General features: G+C 37.9%; 1 protein-coding gene across 1 annotated transcript in view; it reads right to left on the bottom strand.

The window, feature by feature from the left end:
- col22a1 (collagen type XXII alpha 1 chain) overlaps positions 1 to 24,195 on the bottom strand; it is a 188,433-nt gene that overhangs the window by 17,585 nt on the left and 146,653 nt on the right. The window contains exons 42-53 of the mRNA XM_062979993.1: positions 22,567 to 22,602; positions 21,438 to 21,491; positions 16,744 to 16,788; positions 15,944 to 15,991; positions 12,796 to 12,909; positions 11,710 to 11,763; positions 10,002 to 10,055; positions 8,149 to 8,202; positions 6,301 to 6,354; positions 5,105 to 5,158; positions 2,854 to 2,907; positions 1,248 to 1,301 (exon numbers count right to left, since the gene is read on the bottom strand). Coding sequence (XP_062836063.1) covers positions 1,248 to 1,301; positions 2,854 to 2,907; positions 5,105 to 5,158; positions 6,301 to 6,354; positions 8,149 to 8,202; positions 10,002 to 10,055; positions 11,710 to 11,763; positions 12,796 to 12,909; positions 15,944 to 15,991; positions 16,744 to 16,788; positions 21,438 to 21,491; positions 22,567 to 22,602 — 675 coding nt within the window. The remainder of the gene's footprint in view (positions 1 to 1,247; positions 1,302 to 2,853; positions 2,908 to 5,104; positions 5,159 to 6,300; positions 6,355 to 8,148; positions 8,203 to 10,001; positions 10,056 to 11,709; positions 11,764 to 12,795; positions 12,910 to 15,943; positions 15,992 to 16,743; positions 16,789 to 21,437; positions 21,492 to 22,566; positions 22,603 to 24,195) is intronic.

Raw genomic sequence — 24,195 nt, 5'->3', positions numbered from 1 at the left:
GCAATATTTACATATTTCCAAGTTATTCTGAGAAGATATTCTTCAGAAAAAAAGGCATAGCTTTTCACACACACACACACACACATACACACAAACACAAAAACACACACATACTGGGGGGCGGGGGACAAACATATTATCTTTAAATAACAACTGCATTTCCTCTCTATAGATCAAGTCTTCTTCAAAATATTTGAATACTCGGGAAAATTTGCACATCATTTATACTGGTGCATTATTTGTTTCGACAGAGTTTTCTGACTGTTGGGAACCTCAGTTCTTGCTTGGGGAATAAGTATGCCATTGCCCATGTCAGGTAAATTTCCCCAAATTCTTGGTTTCCTACAAGTTATTAAATTAGGTCAATGAAGTGGCCCTTTATTACATAATTATTGCATTTTGTCTTATTATTCCATGGAGGGGCTTCAAATATTTTTACACTGAAATATAATTTCCTATGCAAAAATGCTATGGAAAATGCTGTTTTCTGCAGAAAACAACCATATGTACATTTTGTGGAGAATAAATGTTGAATTGCAAATAGTCTTTGAAACTCCATGGATTTTTGATAACTTTATGAAAACTAATTTGTTGCTACTTTTGAGAAGGAACTAAGGGCCCTTTCAGATAGGCTGTATATCCCAGGTTCTGATTCCAGGTTTTCTGTTTATCCCAGATCATCTGGCAATGGGGACTCATATAATCCAGTTTAAAGCAGAAAACATGGGATCCAATCCAGGGGTATAGGGCCTGTCTGGAAGGGCCCGAAGTGGAGACAATCAGGAGCTACACACCAACCATACTATATTACTAACTAATACATCAGATATAGGAATTAGGTGGACCACAGGTTATGTGATGGAGGTTTTTCTTTTCTTTTTCTCATTTCCTGTTGTGATTAATTACCCCTTAGTGTGCCAATAAAAATCACAAAAGAATTTTTGCTCCTGGCAGCCTCCAAGATTTTTTTTTTTGCTTTGTTCCTGTGCCACCACCACAACCCCAGTCAAAAGCCCAGTTAAAATATATATTTTTATTGTTTCTCCTTTTAAAGTATGTTTTCTAGAAAAGCTTGACCTGCAGGACATGCTTAGAATAAAAATCAGCCCTTGAATCACAAGCATTTATTCAACCTTGGTTCATGGCTATTTTGTGTTGAACAATTGAGAAATGCATCATCTCACAGGTAATCTCAATGAACATGGGCAACACTTTTAATAAGCATGGCTGTCTTCAGCAGAACTTACCGGTGGCCCCCTCCCTCCCTCTGGTCCTCGGAGCCCAGGTTCTCCTGGCTTGCCCTGAAAAAAAGAAGTCATACTTATTAGTCTGACAACAGAAAATCACTTATATTACATCACAGAACTATAGAGTTGGAAGAGATCACAGGGACCATCCAGTCCAATTTTCTGCCATGCAGGAATGTACAAAGCATTGCCAACAGCAACCATTTCTCTGTTTAGAAATCTCCAAGGATGGAAACTCCAGCACACCGCTAAGCAAGTTGTTTGCAAGTTTCAAGTGGAATCTCATTTGAATCCATTGCTCATTGTCCTAGTATCTGAAGCATTAGAAAATACACCAGCTCCATCTTCAATATGGTATTCCTTCCAATATATAAACTTTGCCTTCTCTAAGCTAAACCTACTCAGCTCCCTAAGCCACTTCTTACAGGGCATGGTTTCCATTTTATTCATTCAATATGGTTCTTTACTCAGGGAAAAATGTGAAACCATTCACACAGTTTACTCATTGTGTTGTCGAAGGCATTCATGGCCGGGATCACAGCCATTTATATACTTGTCAATTTTATTGCAATATACACAGTATAGATTAATTACTCAATGAGTAAACTGGGTTGTTGTATGTCTTTCGGGCTGTGTGGCCATGTTCCAGATTATTATTTGAGAACACAGAAATGCTTGACCATTCCAACAACTATCATGTCAGACTACACAGAGAAGCCATTGAAATCCACAAGCATGTGGACAACTTCAACAGAAAGGAAGAAACCATGAAAATGAACAAAATCTGGCTACCAGTATTAAAAAACTCTAAAATCAAAACAGTAGATGGGAACCAACACTCTGAGGGCAGAGGACAGCTAATGACTGAACAAAGGATGCCCCCCAGGCAAGAGACAAAAACCTTTCCAATGCTAATTAGGGTGATTAACTGAAACATTAATGCTGGCTCCCAGTGACAAAGGACTCTTGCCACACCCTGGACTCTACACAGATATATATTCTTTCCTTTCCTTACTTAGTTTATCCATACCTCACAACCTCTGAGGATGCCTGCCATAGATGTGGGCAAAAATGTCAGGAGAGAATACTTCTGGAACATGGCCACACAGCCCGAAAGACATACAACAACCCAGTTTACTCATTGAGTAATTAATCTATACTGTGTATATTGCAATAAAATTGACAAGTATATAAATGGCTTTCTAGTAGCTCATAGCTTAGATAGGGAATCAAATACGGCTAAGGACTAGAGGGTCTTTTTTCCTACCAAGGTGTAGAAAATTCTGATTGGTCTCTTCCTATCTGGGACTTCAAATAGGTGCAAAGTCTGCAAAGGATCGATTCAGTAAAATCTCATAATCCCAATATTCCCTGGTTCATTGTTTTATTTATAATTCATATATGTTATACAAAGTTTGCAAGGTGAATATTTCAAAAGACAATGGAACCATAGGTATGGGTTTGCTGACTCTCAGATATCCCAGTTAATTTATCACATCCCTAGAAGCAATACTTGTTGAACAGTAGGAAGAAAAGCTTGCTCTATGTCAACACCCAATAAATTGATGGCTTCTGATGATCATATAAATAAATCATATCTTCTTACTGATTCTCCAGGAGGTCCAGGCTTGCCATCTTTGCCATCCTTCCCAGCAGTACCCTAGGATTGAAACAAAGGTTCATGATATAACAACTGGTTTCCAAACAATTAACACAAACATGAAGAGGAAGAAAAGAGAAAGCTTTGACTTACAAAAATGAATGCTAGATCTATGAGATCAGTACCCATGATTTCATTTACCTAAGTCCAAAAACGTATGCTTTTTCTAAGCATTATTTAGGTCCTCCAGTGCAAATCTATGATTTGCTTCTACTGGAAGTAGGCCATAGAATTGCCCTGGTGGATGCAGAATTGTTAAAGTGTTCCTTCTAAGTGTCTAGGTTCTCCAATAAGATTCTATGGTTCTAATGTTGACCATAAAGGTGTGCTGGAGTACCTAGAAATACTAGAGCGTTGTTCTCTCTAGGCGTTTTCTAAGTCCACAATACAATTAGATGGTATGGTTCTGCCAGAAATCATTCATTTCAATAGGATTCACTTTTATTTGCAGTTTCATGTACCCATGTTAAGTCCAGGAATGTATGCATGGCAAATATGGGGGCATACTGTAAAGCACTAACATGGCAACACCTTATGGAATTCTGGAATTTTCAATTTAAAAAGCAGTCTAAAAATTCTTAGTCTGTTTAGATCTTTAGTAACTATATTTTGTTGTCAGTTGTGTCTTGGTCAACTTCTACTTATGGTGAACCTATGAATGAAGGACCTCAAAGTAACTACATCTTCAATACTTCTAGTCAAGTACTGTACACTCAGACCCATGGCTACTCTGATTCAGTCTATCTGCCTGGAATGAGATTTTCATCTCTTCCTACTGCCTTCCATGTCTTTTCTAGTAAAACACCTCATCTCATGAAATGGCTGAAGTACATCAGCCTCAGTTTAACCACCTTGACTTCTAGGGAGAGTTCAGGCCTGATTTGATCTAGAGACCCCCCCTTTTTGGGGGTCTTTTTAAGATATTCATAGAATATACAGAACCCTTCACCAGTAAGGTAAAGGTTTCTCTTTGACGTTAAGTCTACTTGTGTCCAACTCTAGGGTGTGATGATCATCTCCATTTCTAAGCCGAAGAGCCGGCATTGTCTGTAGATGCCTCCTAGGTCATGTGGCTGGCATGACTGCATAGAGCACTGTTACCTTCCTGCTGGAGCAGTATCGATTGATCTACTCACATTTGCATGTTTTTGAACTGTTAGATTGGTAGAAGCTGGGGCCAACAGCGGGAACTCACCCTGCTCCTCAGATTTGAACCATCAACCTTTTGGTCAGCAAGTTCAGCAGCTCAGCAGTTTAACTTGCTGCGCCACGGGGCTCCTTCACCTGAAATAAGTTTATTTTCCTCCTATCACAGCTTTTTTCCCTCTGTCTGACTTTCACAACTATACATAGAAATAGGAAGATATGATGGCATGAACTATTCTAACTTTAATATTCAGTGATACATACAGTGTTTCCCCAAAAATAAGACAGTGCCTTATATTAATTTTTGCTCCCAAAGATGCGCTAGGTCTTATTTTCAGGGGATGTCTTATTTTTCCATGAAGAAGAACTCACATTTATTGTTGAACAAAAACATGAACATTTATTATATACTGTAAAGTAGTTGCCATCACAAACCAGCATAACCAGATAAATTGTGAATCCTATCAAGAATTTCTTGTTACTACCAATATTTCCATGTACAACACTCTATGGTACGCACATTTACTAATCCTGCATGCTCTGGTGTTCTGTTCAGCAGGCATGCTTCCAAACAAAAACTTTGCTAGGTCTTACTTTCAGGGGAGGCCTTATATTTAGCAATTCAGCAAAACCTTTACTAGGTCTTATTTTCTGGGGATGTCTTATTTTAGGGGAAACAGGGTATTTAACTTCAGGATCTTGTCTAATTGCCGTTCCAAATCCTAGTCTTCCCCACTCTGAACCATAGTGTGGAAAATCTTATTATTTCAATGCCTCAATCATCTACTTTAAAGTAAAATTTAAAACAGTGGTTCTCAACCTGTGGGTTCCCAGATGTTTTGACCTTCAACTCCCAGAAATCCTAACAGCTGGTAAACTGGCTGGGATTTCTGGGAGTTGTAGGCCAAAAACATCAGGAGACCCACAGGTTGAGAACCACTGATTTAGAGTATTGCCTATGACTACCCAAGCAATAAGGTCCTTTAGCTTCCCCATAATTTTCACATGACATGAAACAATTAAGAATACATGGATGATCACCCATACTTACCACAAGTCCTGGCAATCCTGGTGGCCCCTGAGGTCCTGGTGGTCCTTCTTTACCCTGCCAAAGAGAAACAGATGTGGCAATATTGGTGTGAGATTTTGACACAAAATAACCCAAGAAAAATAAGTAATCTTCCACATACACTGAAAAAGGTTAGAAAGATATCCCAGTACAAAAAATTTATGGGCCAGTTTTGTTCTTTAAAGCCTATTGGGGTTCATATTACTATCGGTGAAGAGTCCAGAAGCCTACACTGTGGATTGTCTTGATTCAGGACAATCTGGAATGAATCTGGATTGGATGCTATCAGTTCTAACCCAGGGGTTTTTGTCTCATTCTGAAGCATCCTGTTGCTTCCCACATTCCTGCAAAATAAATCTTTCATTGTGTATGTGTTTCTAAACCATCAATGCAGAATGGTTTGTGATGGAATATGGAAGAGATGAAGAAAATTGTAGTGACAGCTTTTACTTCCAAATCCATGGTAGAAGTTTCATTTGTTCTATCTGACAATTCCAATTGGAGTAGATACTTGGTGATTGTCTGCTTGTGATGTTCGTGTTGTTAAGTTTGTTTATTTCCAACTCCCCCTCTCCTATTACTTAGTTTATGATCGACAAAAGCCTGAAAGAAAGATTAATTTTTTTAAAAGGGAAACAAAAAAATTACTGGGAACTGTCTCTCTTTGTGTTTGGGTATACTATAGGAATATGAATCCTTCACCATTTTGTCCATGTGTGAAAGGATGGAAAATTTAGGTATTGCTCTTCCCACTGTGTGGAAAAATGATTATACTTCTGCAATATTGTTCCCACATTCAGGTGTTTCAAAGTGTTGCACATAAATGACTTGGGTGGGCTGTTTCCTTGTGCAGAACCAACATCTTCTATGTAAAAAAAATCCCCTGCTTGTCTAGGCGATAAACTTATATTTATTCTCTGCTGAATAATCTGCATGACATTTTGTGACAGCAAATGTTAGAGGAAAATGGCAAAGAAAAGAAATCTCACGGCTGTATTATTTTTCCTGCCACGGGCTTCCCAAGTGTTCGGAAAGTTGTTTTTAAATAAATAAATAAATATCTGAAACCAAGTAATTGCAAATATTATTTCCATTCCTACTGCACTGTTAATTTCAGTTTATCAGGATGATGGTGGTGATGATGAGAGAGAGGAAGACAAGTTGAAAAAGTTACTTACTATTTCTCCAAGGTTTCCTGGTGGTCCCATTGGCCCTGGGGATCCCTCTGGCCCCTAAATAACAGGAAAATATTTTTGTTCTGTGGTATAGGTAGAGCATCCTTTGTCCAAAATGCTTGGAATTGGAAGTGTTTTCATTTTAGGCTATTTTCAGATGTTGTACTTGTATATAAAAACAAGTACCTTGCTAGGACAATCTTGTTTGTTACTTGTTTGAGGAAGGATATTCTTGGAAGTTAAAAACTAAATCAAGATTAAGAAGAAACTGGCAATACTGTTGTTTGTACTTGTAACGAATGTACATGTTGTGAATCCCTAATCTTAATACCTAAAATTCTCCAAAATCCAAAATTGCTCACATGGATGGCTGAGATTATGATATCTTTGCTAATTGAAAACAACTTTTGTTTCATGCACAAAATCATTTTTAAAATATTGTAGAAATCTAACTTCAAGCCATGTGTAGACAGTATATATGAAAGGTAAATCAATTTTGTATTCAGACTTTGGTCTCGTCTCCAGAGTATCTCATTATTTACTTACAGTAAGACTTTTGCAATCACAGACCAAAACTGCAGTTTCATTTACCTGTGTCTGGGGAAAATTGTCTCTCTAGGCATTTTCTAGTTCCCCTCAGTGCAATACTCCAGAATAGTTACCATAGAGTAATTCTGGAGCATCTAGCAAATGCACAGAGAGGATACTTCTTCAAAGTACTCCTAAATAGACATAAATGAATTGACTGTCTAGGAGTACTTTTTATACAATATATATACATGTTTAGGGAAAATATCTCTCTATAAATAGAGAATGTAAAACTTAGAAAAATCCTTTGCTGCTTGATGAAGGGAGAGAAAGGAATGGTGGCCGTTATCATCAATCATTCTCTTTCCTAAACTGGAATTCTCCTACTTGGGAATTGGAGCTTCACAGATCTATTTCTCAATGACACAAATATAAAATTTTCAAGTCACTGCTATGATTCTTTTAAATGGAATCAACCTAATGAATTTGGACAGTTTGTCACAATGAGAAATTTAATTAGATACACAACTGAAGTCTGAGCAGCAGCTTCTATGAAGGGATTTGGGGGCAAGATTCTCAGAATGAGGTCAGTCCTCTAGCAATAGGCCTTTCATACTTGATCACCAAGGCTGAGTGTTAAAGAGATTGTTTTTGGCACTGTGCATTTCCACATATCTGTCATGCAAAACTATTCCAAAACATCTTCATGATAATTTGTTCTTCATCTTGCTGATCAGTAGAAGACATGGATTCCTTTTATTCTTGAAAGAGGCACTGAGTAATTATAGCAATTTTCATCCCACTGAAGAAAGCCATCAAAAACTGTAAATTTTTGAAGACTATTCACAATTTGCGACTTTGAGCATGCATAATTTGCATCCATTCTTTTTTCTTTTGTGATGAGAACTGCAGTTTATGTGCAGAAAATATCATGTAACAAAAATATTTCATATAAAAAAACCCCTCGGTTTTCGGTGCATATACAAAATCCACTAGCAAATGTGGTGCACAGCAAATCACAAACTGTGAATTTTCTTTTCAGTCCAGGATTCTCACATCAGAAACATGTTTTAATAATATACTTTACATTCTGAATGTGTGCTGTGACTCACAAAATGTAATATATAAGCAAGCAAAGCAGTTCAAAATTTGAAATCATGAAGCTGATGAAAATATTGGGAACAAATGCAGAACCATACATTCTAACAATTTTACAGCAATTAGGACTTTAGTATATTTAGTTGAAGGTATTAGAGGATTTCCTTTGTGAACATACTGTCAGAATGACAAACAACAGTTCATGAATCTAATAAAAGAGCTTACAGGAGGACCTGCAGTTCCAGGTGGACCCATGAAGCCCGGTATTCCAGGATGGCCCTAAAGAAGACAACAAGAGACTTTAGATTCTTATTTATTTTGTGTTCAAAATAGGTCTCACTGAAGTTAGCTAATTTAGAAACAAGTTAGCTACAAAAAGATAAGCTTTCTTGGCAGTATTGTTCTGTACATTGATTTTCAGACCATCAACATGTTTGTTTTAGCAAACTCCTTCATTAAATAAGAAACCTTTCAATAATTCAAGCTTTTTCCCAAGGCTCTTAATGAATGAATTATAATGTAATTATAATTAAGATCACTTTGACAGCAATTTCTCTCTTTTGGGTTGTTCCTTTCTGAGCTTTTATTTTGCAAAAGAAATGGATAACATCTTTATAAAGAGTAATAATATAGCAACAGAAATTGTGACAGCCCTGTTAGGCCAATATTTTATATTACAGCTCAGGGCACCCACACATGGTAGATCTTCCCTTTGATCAAACACAAAACATTGTTTCTAAGGCCCCTTCTACACTGTCCTTATATGTCAGGATCTGATCTCAGGTTATCTGCTTTGAACCAGATTATACTAGTCTCCGCTGCCAGATAATCTGGGATAAACAGATAATCAGATCTTAAGATATAGGGCAGTGTAGAAGGGCCTAAGAAGGTGCTTAAATAGAGAGTGAGAAATATCAGAACTAATTCCAGTCAAGTTGACTGAAGAAAAAAAAATACAAAAAATACTTACCAAACTATTGGAAATTACTCATCCAACTTTAAACTTTTATAACTACTTATTTCTTGGCCTTTCTTTCTCCAAACATATTCAGACTAACCATTTTGATATTTCCTATTACTATCACATCACACTGTTGTAACACTACAGTCTACTTTAACGGCCATGAGACAACCTGCACAATGTATGAATTTGTCTTTAGTGAGTCCCGTAAGCTCTCTTCTTGAGATTTGCAAAAATTCCCTCAACTGCAAATCAAAAGCTTCCAAGTGATATTGTCATGATAGTTAAAGTAAAATATAGTTTCATAATAGTGGAGTGTGATAGGACCCCAAGCCAGAATTCAATCCAACTCAACCATTTTCTGAATAAATGCCATAGGATTTCATTCTCTACTCTCACACCCAATTTGTAGTAAATCATGGTCAAGGTTCTTCCTCTGACTCCTACTTAACATTGGCTCTTTACTATAAAGTCATAGAATCATAGAGTTGGAAAGTGCCTCATGGGTTAACTAATCCAACTCCCTACTCAATGCAGGATCTCCATCTCTAGCCTCTTTCAGAAGGCCTCCAGTGAAGGAGACCCCACCAACATTCGAGACAATTGGTTGTATTGCTGAACTACTCTAACTGTCAAGAATTTTCTTCTAATGCTCAATTGAACTCAACTATCCTGTAACTTCAAACAGGCCCTACACTCTGGGGAAGCAAAAAACAGAAGGCAATATATTTTATTCAGTTCAGCAGGAAGATGTTTAACAATGTTTTAAGGTTTTCTTTGTGTTTCAGTACCGTTTTCCCCATCTTGTTCAAGCTATACACAGCTTTATTAGCTTACAGTAATATAAGCTCATCAGGGGACATTAAAATGTTGGTTGGCTATGAGAGGCTAATTACTTATGTGCAAATGCTCTTCCAGCATGTCACACCACTATTTGCCTTAAGAGGGGAAGCAAATATAATCCATCTTGTCATTTTCTACTGACAACATAGAGAGAATCATTTCTGGGCAAATGAATATTGTCACTGCATGTAAATGTTAAGAGTCCAAATACTACAAATGTGTGTTTTGATCCACACAGGAGGAAGAGACAGGTCTCTTCTGCACTTTCTCTTACCTGCTCGCCTTTCAGACCAATCTCGCCAGATGACCCACGGTCCCCTTTAGGACCCTAAAAAGAAACAAAGTCATTCAAATATCATTCCTCAAACACACAATTGTATGTTTTTCTTATAACCATCAGACCTCCACTGGTTTTCTAAAAAAATGAAAGCTAATACGTGTCAGTGCTCAAATGTGCAAAGAAGGGCACTCTTGTTTCTCCTATGGAAGGTCTTGGATCAACCATCTCATCCAAAAAAGACATGTTGGTAATTGGTTTATTTTTATCTTTGTTGTCTGGGCTGAGCATACACGCAAGAATTAATGCAGTTTGAAAACTCTTCATTGCTATTGCAAATGCTATGGCATGTGGAAACTGTAGGTTTTAGAGGTCTTTAGCTTTCCCTGCAAAGAGTCCTGGTGCCTCATCAAATCACACATGCCAGGATTCTATAACATTGAATCATTGAAGTTAAAGTAGTTTCAGACTTCATTAATTTACCATGTAGATGTAGCCCAAGTTAGGTTTCTTCAGGTAAAGTTTATTCTCTACCCTACTGAAAAAAACTAATACTTTATCTTATATCAGGAAGTAACATGCATATTTTTCTCTCTCTCTGGAAAATTTAATTATTAAAGTATTTCTGTGTTACCCTATTCCCTATTATCTCAGTGTAGTGTACAAAATAATTATGTACTAATTTAAACAATATAAACCAGTAACACATTTTAAAGGAGCTAAAAGTATATTTTGAAACCTGATGAGCTTAAACAGAATCTGTTGAGACAGTTTAAATCAATTTAAATTCACAATGTATGCACAACTTTGAATGAAATCCAAATGTTTTAATCAAAACCAATGTTATTACTTGGTCTTGGAATGATACCAGTATTGGCCCCAAACAGACTTCTTAGATGATACCCACAATCAAGATGTTGTAGCTGAGAAGGCCTTCTTCTGTGTCCTCTCATTATCATTATCCCATGATAATGTCTTTCCCTCCACTAGTGAAACTCAGAGGAGGACTTACTTTATAGCTACATACCTTCAGAGAGATATATAGGGAGAGATGACACCTCATGTATCAATATCACCAGCTGTTTTGTGTTCTGAATGTCATAACCAGAACTATGGATTCAGCTCAGGTAAATATTCACAAGTGGTTATAGGAAGAAGTCTCACCAGGTTCATGGCGAGACCATGAATTTCATGCTAGATGTTAGATACCACCTCTTGCTCTTACAAACAGAGCAGCAGAACCAGAAAACATACAATATGAACAGCTCTAACCCGTGAACCGGTGAGGTCTCAAGTATGATAGAAACCAAGAAGCTAGTCTTCAGCATAATTGACTCTCACTAGATTTAGCCCTAACTGGAGAATTCTTGAGATGGCCAGAAAAATCTCCATATCAAACCCATCTCAATCACCACCTGTAGAATTTCCTTTGAGTTGACCAAACATATTGTAATTGTTTCAGAATTAAACCATTATAAAACCTCTTACAGTAGCTCTCCATCTCATGTATATTTGACTTAGTGAGGAGAACTGCAATTCAAAACACAAGTCTTTGGTACAATATACTTAGCTCTTTGCTCCTTAGGTTTTCCCTTTTCTCTTAATACAAAGAAATCTCCACCTTGGTTTGGCAGAGATATCACTTCAGTATCTTATGTCTTTCAGTTAATTAAAAAAAAGTCTGAAGTCCAAAAAGAGAATGTACCTTGGGACCTTCCACTCCAGGTGGCCCATGGTGACCTCTGGGACCAATCTCCCCCTGAAAGACAAAGCAACAACAAGGATGTTCATTTGTAAATTAACATAGAAATAAAAGCCATAACTTGGAGAACCAAGTCTCAGCAAGTCCTTCCTCAGCTATGCTACTTAATTACTGTGAAAGGGCACGTTAATTTATCAAAGAGTTGAAATATTTGTGCTAGCTTTTCTCAGAAATGTTAAAAATGTAATGAGTTAAAACAAAACAATTAAAATCAGATCATACAGTTTACATCCACTTGAAACCATAATGCATGTGTAGATTAGGATAAAATCAACCACACAATAAAGGCCTATTCAAAATAGTTGAAATATAGTCTCCATCTTTTCTCAATAGTCTTGGGGTCATCTAGTCCAAACAACACAGACAAGACTCTCTGAACACAGACAGGGTCTGTTTCAGAGGGAATCAAAAATATGTGGGATGGGGTAAATAAGGGGCATAAAAATAATTGACATTTCTTGACTGAAATTATTATTTTAAAATTAATTATTTAACAGTGTAAGACATTATAAAAGATCTTGAAATCACACCCTAAAAGGAACAGCTTTAGGACCTTGGGCATGTTTACCTTGAAGAAGACAAGGTTGAAAGGTGACATTATAGTCATAGTTAAAACATTGAAAGAATGTCATATTGGAGATGGAGCAGTCTTATTTTATGCTGCTCCAGAGACAAGGACACAGAGCAATTGATTCAAATTGTATGGAAAGATAGTCTACCTAAATATTAGGAAGAACTTCCAAAGGTAAGAGCTATTCAACAATGGAATATGCTTCTGCCTAAGAATACACTGGAGTCTCATTCTTTAGAAGCTTTCAGACAAAGATTGGATAGTCATATGTCAAAAATGCTTTGACTCTGTATTCCTGTGGCTGGACCAGATGGCCCTTTGGGTCTCTTTGAATTTTTTGTTTCTAAATAAGAGGTGATGAATTAATTTTAATTAATTGAGCTCCGATTGTAGGTGCGGTGCCCCAAGTCAAAGCCAATCTTAATGAACATTGTGAATGTTCTCTTTCTAATTCTTACCATCTTTCCAACTGGGCCTTCACTACCGGGGCCTCCTGGGGGCCCTCGGTCACCCTTGAATCCAGGCAGTCCAGGAAGTCCAGGAGGTCCAGGGGGACAGTCACTGCAAACATCCTAGAAACAGCAGAGCCATCATGTCATTGACATAACATTTAGATACCTTTTACAAATTAGGAACTTGTAGGGCTATACAGAATGTTTGACAAGAGAGGATGTCTTAATATATTGAGAAATGCCCATGGGAAAAAGATGGGCAACAGCTAGGATATTTTGGGGCCTTATGAATAAAACATTGGATTTTGTCAGAAAACACTTTTTTAATATGTCATTTTGCAAAAATGTCATTCGAGGACAAATGATTTTTGTAAAAACAAGAAAACCCTCTCAAAATGTAAAACAAATTCATTGAATATGCAAAGATTGCAATTTCACACAGTGGGCTTTTTTTTGGCCAGTGAATTGGGGAGGGGGGGCAAAATATTTTTCCCCCTGTATATAAGGATAGATGAGAAAAAAGTATTCCTACACTAGTTTTAATATTTATATCATGTAAATTCCACAGCATGTGGCATTATAAATGCTTCTTTTCTTCTTTTTTTGTTTTTACTATCAATATAACTTATGAATATATATTGGTGTTATTCTAAATCACTTGTTGAAGTTTTGGAATCTGTCACAGGGAATTGCTGGGAATGCTTAGAATTCTGATAGAGAAGCTAATCTATCTTCCTCAGAATGATAGCTTTCCAAATTGCATGTACATGTCTTTAAGTTACTTGTTGACTTATGATGGCATTTAATAGGGTTTTCTTAGACAATAAATACTTATAGGTAATTTTTCATTTCAGTCCTCAGCAGCCTCCCATTACTACACTAACATGTCTGATTCTGCTTAGTTTTCTGGTGCAATGTGGTATCTTCATGGTATTTAAGGTAAAGGTTTTCCCCTGACAATAAGTCTAGTCGTGTCTGACTCCGGGGGTTGGTGCTCATCTCCATTTCTAAGCCAAAGAGCTGTTGTTGTCCATAGACGTCTCCAAGGTCATGGAGTGTTGCATGGAGTGTTGTTACCTTCCCGCCTAAGAGGTACCTATTGATCTACTCACATCTGCATGTTTTCAAACTGCTAGGTTGGCAGAAGTTGGGGTTAACAGTGGGAGCTAACCCCGCTCCCCAGATTCAAACCCCCGACCTTTCGGTCAGCAATTTCAGCAGCTCAGTGCACCACCAGGGCTCCACTCAGGGTATTTAGGCCCCTATAAAGGCTATTAAAAGTATTAAGTATAAGGTCAAGCTATGGTCCAGAGAAATGTCTTTCCACTTGGCACCCAAATGAGATGTATGAAGTTCAGAATCCCCACAGAGTGAGGAATTAAATCTCCAAATAACAAGTATCTTCATCATGGCCTCCTAACACCACCCTTTGAGTAATTTGCAAAGATCATTCAGCAGGATAGCAACCTCATTTTATAACCTGAGTTGAAAGGGGGATAAAAAGTCAATTTTGCCTGAAGTCATACGTTTGGTTGCCAATTGAGTCTTAATTCACACTCTTTCCGTTTAAAATTTTGAAACAGGATCAAATCAATCCTGACAGGTACTTCTGTGAGTCATCTGAAAAAAATGGATATGGATCATTAAACTGTTCATAGAGTTATCGGAAGTTGACCTGTACAAACTGCTGGATAAAATGATACCTAAGTAGAGATCTGGATCCAAATCTCCCATACCAAAAATCCTTAACATCCAATAGTGTCTGAGTAGAATGGAAATGTGATTACTTTTCTGCTTATAATCTTGTTCAGGTGTTCTGAAATAAACGTGCAAATAGAAGAAGCATGGAAGCCTTCATCTCTATTCGCACATTTGTTTGTTTCCCATTTCCAAAACACATCAATAGTTCTGTCACATTTGAAAAGAGATTTTGAAGGCGTCTCTGATATTGAGAGGATTTCTAGATCACTATACAGTCTACTAGGAGCCAATGGATGAGAGAAACATCCAAAGCATCTTTGAACATCAGAAATTTAGAGCACAGAACAGGGGACTTTTAGCTATGTCTGTGGGATTTTGAACTTAATTTATTCACATAGTTTCTAAATCCTACAGACATATCTGAAAGTCTGCTATCACCTTTCTCTGAGGCTTTAAAATGTTGACATTCCCAAGATCATCCAGTGGGTTTTAGTAGTTCAAAACCTATAGTTCCAGGATCCTAATCCTCAAGCCACTGCACCACACTTTCTCTGTATCCGTTTAAATACCCTTCATTTAATTGTAAACTCAAAGATTTAAACTCAAAAAAATTGAATCATATCACTATAATTGTGTTGTGAAAAAAAGTGAGTGATGATTCAAGAGGAAGGTTCAATTGCAGGTGGATAAAGCATACAAGGAAATCACCGTCATGGACTTTTCAGACGTAAGCAGGCTGTTGATGAGTGTTGGAGACCCTCATTCATGGAATCACCATAGGTCAACGTTAACTTGAGAGTAGTGGACAACAACAAAACATTCCCTGCATAACTGTGCCTTCCCCCTTTCTTTGGATTCCTAGACTAGGAAACTAGGAAAGATTTAGTGAGAGGCAGAATTCTTATTGGTAGAATGCCCTAATTTTGTCTGTGCTGGGAGGAAAATGAGATATTAGATAGATTATTGAAATACAAAGGTAGATAGATATTGAAATAGTTATACCACTGCCTTCAGGATAATCTTCCTTGTTAAATATGCACAGTGAAATTTTTTAAAATAAATAAATAGAATAATAAATAAATTTGTTTTTGTATGCTGCCTCCATCTCCCCAGCAGGGGACTCGGGGCAGCTCACACGGGGAAAAAGCCCAACATAATCACATAAAATCATAAAATAACAATTTAGACATCAGACAACACAATTTAAAAACAATTTAAACAAGTCATAGTTAAAATCGGCATAGTTAAGATGTTAACCAATCATCCAGGCATTAAAGGTCCAATATAGGATAACATCTGGGCGATAATCAAAACTGATTTAGGGAGTGTCTATTACAAATATGACATACATCAAATAGATACAAGAGGTAGGGAAGATAAAGATAAAATACCCATACAGTTTGAAGAGCCAAGCAAATTTTCTATGAATTTAGGGTCTGTTGACCATTCTTACCTTAACCAAGAGGTTGATATCGCCAGGTGAGAGAATGGGAGATGCACCCTACAAGGAAGAGGGAAAAATAATATTTATGTTATTTTCATATTACCTCTGGAATGTATTTTCTGTCAGAGTAATTGCAGCGCAGCAGTAGTTGGATGGAGTCAGTGGAACGCAGAATGAAGAGACACCCAGAGACGTTAGTAAAACTATATACAAAGTTTTACTGACTTCAGTAATAATCAAGACAAACAGGCTTGCAGACAATAGACAAACACAGGACTTGACTCAAATCAGAACAGAACAGAACTCAACTAACACAATCAGCAATGGACGCACACTTGTGTCTGGATACTCCCCAGCTCCAGCCACACATCAAGGTCATCACAGCTTCTTAGTAATTAACTCTTTACAGACTATAGTACACTCTGGATGATGCAATCAGTATGCAATACAGACAAGACACAAATTTCATTTAAACACTACCAATACACAAATCCCACATTAACAGTTTCAATAAATCTAAAGACAAACGCAAAAGCATAACAAGTCCAGAAAATAGATTAGCCACAATGGCTTAAAAGTGCCTTTTGAGGAATAGTGTAGTATCAGCCACAGCGCTCTCTACTCAAAGGCAGCTATGGCACCACTGATGCGACATGAAAAAGGGTCTCAAAGAAATCTGTGCCATAACATTTGCTTAGCATTTTATTTTTAGCATCTGAATCTGCTTGGTAGAACATTGTTGATTCTCTATGGACATGAAAATCTGTTGAGATCAAAAAAAAGGAGAGAAAACAAGCATGATGGCATACCGGTTTTCCTGGTGGCCCTCGTTCACCTGGATTTCCTGGTAAACCCTGCCAGCAAAGAGGAAAAACAAAGATAAGGGCTTATTTAAAAGTTATTTAAAAGCTTATTTAAAAACCTTTCTTTAGCTTGTGAACCACTCTCCTGTCTTGGCGCAGTGTGAGCTTTGTGGGCTGTTGCAGGACTGGGTAGGATATTTTCCCTCCCCTTTTTTCACCTACTCTATGCTATATTATCTGCAGAATCCTGTGACTTTAAAGGGAGTGCCATAAGTTTAACTTCCAGAAAATGACTGACTGGACAATGACTAACCTACAATGCCGCCAAGTTTTGTGTAGCAGCACTTAAAATCTGCCTCTTGATGACTGGATCCAACAGCTAACAACCCAAATATCAGCTAACTGAAATGTAAATCAGTTATTTTCACCCAGTCCCCCAGACTTTTGGCCTGAATGCTCATACTCATCCATCAATCTCCCTCCCTGTTATGATTGAGCCTCATGGCTCTGTTACTGGCAGACGTGGGCGTAAGACTCCTCGAGAGTCAAATACTCTCGAGGAGCGAGAAAGAAAAAGACTGCGAGACATTTTTGCAGCACCATCTGACGAAGAGTCTTTTGAGGGGTTTACGGAGAGAATGGAGGAGGGGCTGGTTAGCTCGGAGGAGGATGAGATGGATTGGACTCGGGTGAGGGAGGAATTGGGTGCCACTGGCAATGATGGGATGGAAGATGAATGGGGACCTTCAGGATTAGACCCATGGTCAAGCTGGAGGGATGGGACGGGATCCACAGCTGGAGATGCTGTGGGGCGTAGTCAGAGGTGTTCCAGCTCTGATGAGGAAAGTGATGAGGAAACGCCCGGGTTAAGGAGGACAGCTGACAGTGATGAGGATTTGTAACTGGCATAAAATGGGGCTTGGGAGCAATTGCAAATTGCGTTGGGCAAGGTAATCTGGACGAACGCTTGGGATCTGTGTGGGACGCTTTCCTGAAGACTGGTGTGTTTTCGTGTGCTGATACGTAAGTTGTTTTGGAATTCAGGGTCAGACGGCGGGAGGAATTGTGTGGGCATTTGTTTGTGCAAACCTGTGCTTACTCTTATTAGCTTGACCTTCCATCGTCTTCTTGACGGACGCCATCTCCTGCTTTGAAATTCGGACTGAACTGACCACGGCTTGACTTCCCCCTTCTCGGACTTGGAAACTACAAACGTCTGCTTCTGGCTTTGATCTACGGAAAGGAACTGGGTCTACTCTACTGCTACAATCCTTGGCTGATCTGTTCGTGTTGGAAATCCTGTCTGCTGTGTGTGGGAGCGACGCAAGTTACTCAAAGCACAGTGCTGGCAGCAGAGAGGAATCTGCTGCCAATTAGTTGCATTCTTTTGTATCTTTTGTTCCTCGGCTTTTGTTTTGTTTATCCCCAGGCTGAAGCAAGCAGTTTGTTTTTACCCGGATTAAACTCCGGTTTAATCCGGTTTATCTTTTGAACGTTTTTCCTTGTCCCTTTTTGCTCCTAAAGGCTAATACTGTCTGGCCCTTGTATTTTACGGGCATTTTTGAGTTCTGTAATCCAATAAACTCTGTTATCTTTGATCTTGTGGCGTTCTGTCCTTGACACTCCCTATCATTTTTTTTGTCCAATCCTTTCTATAAAGAGTTTTGTGTTTTATCCCTCAACATACCTTTATTTTTTAGCCTTTTAAATTTTATGTACATGCTTCTATGAGACTGTACCCCACTTATGCTGGTCTATGATTGTAATAAAGATTTTGATTTGTAGACTGGAGTGAGTAAAACATAGCATTGGATTGGCACTCAAATTCAAGAATTTCGCCCAAGGAAATCTGAGGAAGTAGTCACAAATAGACACTTGGCCCCATCTAGACCTAGAACCTATTGTTCCCTTCTTCTTTTCTTTTTACTCAGGTGTAACCAAATTAAATAGGGTTTAGGTCAATAAATTATTCTTCTTCAACCCAAATGTCTATGTCTGGCTTGTTATTTCATGGTGGGTCATCAATGAAGGGCTTACCTACACTGGGCCAAAAACTCAGGCTCACCACAAATGAACAGCTGGCTGTCTTCATGATACCCAGATGAAACCAAATATGAATCCATACACTTAAAAAAACTCAAATCTTAATTCTTGTACTGAAAAAAAAAGTATTTTCAGACAGAGCATGTGGACAGAAGTACATTGCTGTTTACTTTGAGAGGTACATCTATATTGTAGAATTAATGCAGTTTGACACCATTATGGAATCCTGGGAGTTTCAGCTTGATGAGGTACCAACAGTCCTTGACAGAGGATGCTAAAGATCTTGTAAAACTAAGACTCTCAAAATTTCATAGCATTGACCCATAACACTTGAGGTGATGTTAGACTGCATTAATTTGACAGTGTAGATGCACTCTGCGCTGAAGACCTTTTTTCCAAACCATCATTTTGCATCTGACTTCCCTTAATAGATCTTTAATTTATATTTAAATAATAATAATTCATAGAAGGAAATCAGACATCAGTCCTAAAGCCTGCCCAATCAAGTCTTAAAGGTCTTTACTGGACCTCTGCTTAACATAAAAGTGCCATACAGATCCAAAGACATTATGTACTACTCCATTTGTGTATTCCCTACACAATGGATTCTTCATTTTTCTTTCTATACCTGCTGACTATTTCAGTGCCTTCCCTTTGAAAGCTAGCTGAGTCCAGCTAGATTGGATGAGGAAGGGGGGGAAAAACACATTTATTTACAATTTCCTTTAACATTGCTCCCATTTTTCCCCATCCCCATCAGCAGATAAGAAAAATAATGAAGGTTCACTGGGGAACAGTTTCTAGGAAGCTGTAAGTTTGTTGATGGAGAGCACTGGGGAAATGAGGTGTGCATGAAAAGATTCCCTTGAAATTGCTCCCTTGGGACAAACCAGATAGCAGCTCAGCAGCATGAAGCTGCCCCCGACATGTAAGAGACGGTGATAAAATAGGAACAGTTTTTTTCTTTGTGGAGGACAATATTGATAACCACACTTACCAGAGCCCCACAGGGAATAGGAGCTCTGTTCAGACAATTGCCTGTGCTCCTGAACAATAAAAAATATGGTTGTGTGTATTCATCTTTCTTCCAAATGTTTTTGAGCAACCACAAACGAGATAGATCTGTCTGCAACGGAGCATTAAGATTTCAAGAGGGATTTGAAACTACTGCATATACTCAGGTACAAGTTGAACTTAGGTATATGCCAGGAGTACATGCCCCGGACTGAAAATTTGACCTTAGATAAGATTAGGATAATTTTGCACATAAAGGAAAATGCTAACACTGCCTCAGGGGAGAAATTACCCCTTTTCCCTTTGCCACTTTCTCCCTTTGCTACTCCACTGAGAGTAGAGATGGTGTCCGTCTTGATGAAAGTTAAGATCCAGAATTAACTTTTATTTTAAAAAAGGAACTATTTCCTTCTCTGAGTAAAATGGTGAAAGGAAAAAGATAAGCATGTCCCAGGAGAACCTAAAAGAAGCACCAGCCCTTTCCGCTCACTGAATTCCTTTGGGGCACGGGAGCATCAAAGAGCCACTAGCAATATCATTTATCCACCTAGGCATTCAAAAAAGCTAGAAATGGCCTCATGGTGAAATGAGTGCAACAGAGAACAGCTGAAAGAGTAGAGGAGGTTGGCACGTCTTTTAAACCAGTGGTTCTCAACCTGTGGGTCCCATGTGTGGGGCCGGGCTGTGGCGCAGGCTGGTGAGCAGCCTGCTGCAATAAATCACTCTGACCATGAGGTCATGAGCTCAAGGCCAGCCTGTGGTGGGGTGAGCACCCGTCAATTAAAAAAAATAGCCCCTGCTCGTTGCTGACCTAGCAACCCGAAAGATAGTCGCATCTATCAACTTATAAAGTGGGGAGGGAGATTTAACTAATTTACGACATTGGAATGAGGAAGTGCCGTCAGAGTGGATGATGAAGCAGCTGCTCCCCCCCTGTGGCCAGAATCAAATATCCCCCTCAGGAGAAGGTTAAATTGCCTCTGCGTCTGTCTGTCTCTGTCTCGATTCTATGTGTATATGGGCATTGAATGTTTGCCCTATATGTATATAATGTGATCTGCCCTGAGTCCCCTTCGGGGTGAGAAGGGCAGAATATAAGTACTGTAAATAAATAAATAAATGTGTTTAGGTCTATAATTCCTAGAAATCCCAGCCAATTTACCAGCTGTTATGATTACTGGAAGTTGAAGGCCAAAACATCTGGGGACCCACAGGTTGAGAACCATGGTTTTAGGCTCTCCTGGGATGGACTTACCTCTCATTCTTCACCACTCTACTCAAGAATTAAAGCACAACACTTACACACAGAGACAGCTGGAGAAGTCAATCAAGATTGTTGGGATCAATTTTTTGACTAACATTTCTAAACTTATCCAGAAGTATATACAATACATATAGATGAACTTAGAACATACTTGTTCTTGCTGATATTTCTGACCTATGGTGACCCTAAGGCAAACTTATTACAGAGTTTTGATTTATCTTGTTTTGGCTATTGCAAGTGACATTTTCCTGTTAACTTTACTTTTCTAGTATGTGAAAGAGAGAGAGAAATAGATGTACGATTTTGCCCCTGGACTCATGGCTGGCCCATAATGCATTACCATCCTGAAATCTTACAATATACCATTCCTCTTACTTACATCTTGTCCAGATGGTCCAGGTAGGCCTTGGATGCCTGGCAAACCTCGGGGACCCTGGTCAAAGAGTGAAATAAGTTATGTAGTTCTGTTGTTTATATTTTCACGACACCTTTGATCTTTGCAGTAATTCTCACCAAGTTCTGTTTATATACCACCTCTTCAGAATAGAAGCCTCTGTCTGTATTATTCCCCTGCCCAGTATAGAATTGTTCTCTATCTTATGTTGTCTCAGATATCTCATAAACACTCTGAAAAAACAGTGGTGTAAAATTATGTATTGGCCCCAAGGAGAGTATATTCACTGACATGACTGTTGAATGTGGTGCCATTCATCATTTAATTCAGCGAGTTTAGTCTTGATGGGATTAACTGGATTCACATCATAGGGCTGAGAGATATTAGAATGACAAAGCCAATATTTCTGCACTACCTTCAGAACTGAATTATCCATTTATGTTCAAAAAGCTACATCTGATATTACACGTTGAGGCTTTGAATACAAAAATCTTCTGTAAAGGAAAAACAGCTAGAATATTAATGTACACCATGCATAAATAAGGAAGTGATTACTATTTGCATTGATGTTTTGAGCTTGGGGCATAGAAAGTAGTATGTTAACTTGTATTTTGTAGGGTAAAGTGGGAAATCGTGATGCTTAATGTGTTTGTGTTGTGTTGTCTAAGTAGGTGTTATGTAGTACTTAGTGTTCTATAGTGTGTATGAGCATTGGAATGTGTTAAACTAAAACTTTTTTTTACCTGTGATAAAACATATTTTACCATCACTGTAATCAGGAAAGATACTATTTTACAGGAAAAATTTTTTCTACTGAACTATTCTATTTTTATCATTTACTTTTAAATGAATGCTTTGAGTTGGTTCAAGCCTATAGGCAGTTTAATACTATTTTAAACATTGCTTGGTGTATATTTTAGGTATGTGTTTTTATTTATGTTTTTTAAATCTTCTAATTCTCTTCCTCAGGTCTGGAGAATAAAGTAATATGGTACAATACAATGCAATATAATATAATACCCTTCAAAAAGGAAACTTATGGGGTATTACAAAACCTTCTTTCATTTTCATAATCCTATACTACCTGCATATAATCAGAAAAAACATACTGTACCGAAGGCCCTTTGTCTCCTGGCGGTCCCACAGGCCCCTGGAAAAAACATAAATAAAAAGTAACTTTCCTTTCTCATTGACTGTAAGAATGAAAACTGGAAATACAGTTGAGGATGCAACATAAAATACATTTTGCAACACTGACAAAACCTAAGTATGTTCCCTACGGACATTACTTATCACAAAATCCAACTATACATTCTCAAAAATGCTTCATCCCACATTTAGATATGTCCCCTCCTCATACAAAAAAAATCAAACAAAAAATGAGTCACAGCATTAATACTAACAATTTGCTGCTTAATCTGTTGTGCAGTTGCTGTTTTTGTAATGTGTGTGCTGGGTAATGTGTTTGAATATTTTGTCATATAAAACCATGTCTCTGTCTATACTGACCACTTTGTTTGGTACAGATTATGTAATTTATTTTTTATTGTTATTATTATTTGAGAAAAGTTACAGTTAAATAAACATATTCTATACATTTCCCTCTCTTTTATTTACATTCACCCCTGTGCTCCCCTTCTCCAGAGCCATCTCTTCTTCTGTAGTCCCACCAAAAGTTAAATTCTCCATTTAGAGGTAAATTCCCATCTTCTTTTTCCAATATTTTTTCTAGAAATTTTCTCCAAATACCTTCAAAGTCATTTTTCTCCATAATCCCTTCTTTACTTTTAAATTTGATGTTAGCTTGTCATTCAGTGCCATTCTCCAAACTTCTTTATACCATTCATTAATTTGTATTTTCATTTCTCCTTTCCAGTATTTTGCAATTAGTAATCTAGTTGCTGTTAATAGCAAATCTATTCAATTTTTTACCTCTTATCTTTCTCATCCTCTTTTTTTAATTAAAAGTAGTATTTCCACTGGATTCCTTCTAATTTTTATATTCATAATATTTTCTATTTCCCTTATGACCATTTCCCAAAAATCATTTACATGTTTACAATCCCACCACATATGCATGTAGGTTCCAATTTCCTGGCACCTCCGCCAGCATTTTTCATTATTATTCTTATTCATAATATTTAACCTTCTCGGTGTTAAATACCACTTCCAAATTAGTTTATAATAATTTTCATTTATTCTAATTGGCATGTTTTTAATTGTCTTGTTTTCCATATCTCCTCCCATTCTTTTTCCGTTATCTTTGTTCCTACTTCCTTCTCCCATGATTCTCATAATGTTAATATTTTCTTTTTTTTCTATGTCTTTAATTAGTATTTTATATATTTTACTTGTTGTTCCCGAAGCAATCACATGCCACAAAGGGCTTATCCATGATAATGAGCAGAAAGTCACCACAATGCAGCCTTGATCTACATCATCCAAAGTCAGGGGAAAGCCTGAATTCTGCCCCAAACTAAAGAGCAATGAGGACTGCCATAACTGCCATTCCTCAGTCTCCAGTGGTCCCCAGCCAGGACACAGCACCCAGCGTGATGGGGACCATTGGGAAGGGAAAGTGGATTGGAGGGAGGAATTGTCCCTCTCCCCCTCCCCCTTTCCACAGTACCCAATCAACCTTTTTTTTTTGCTGGTGGTCACCTCAAAACCCAACACAACAAGGGAGGCAAAATGAGAGTGGCAAACCAGTGACTCTAAACCAGTTTCTGAGCTGCTCGGTCAT

This window comes from Anolis carolinensis, chromosome 4 (assembly GCF_035594765.1).
Source record: "Anolis carolinensis isolate JA03-04 chromosome 4, rAnoCar3.1.pri, whole genome shotgun sequence".
Lineage (NCBI taxonomy): Eukaryota > Metazoa > Chordata > Lepidosauria > Squamata > Dactyloidae > Anolis > Anolis carolinensis.
The sequence above is the reverse complement of the archived record's forward strand: the minus strand, read 5'-3'. Positions and strand labels throughout refer to the sequence as shown.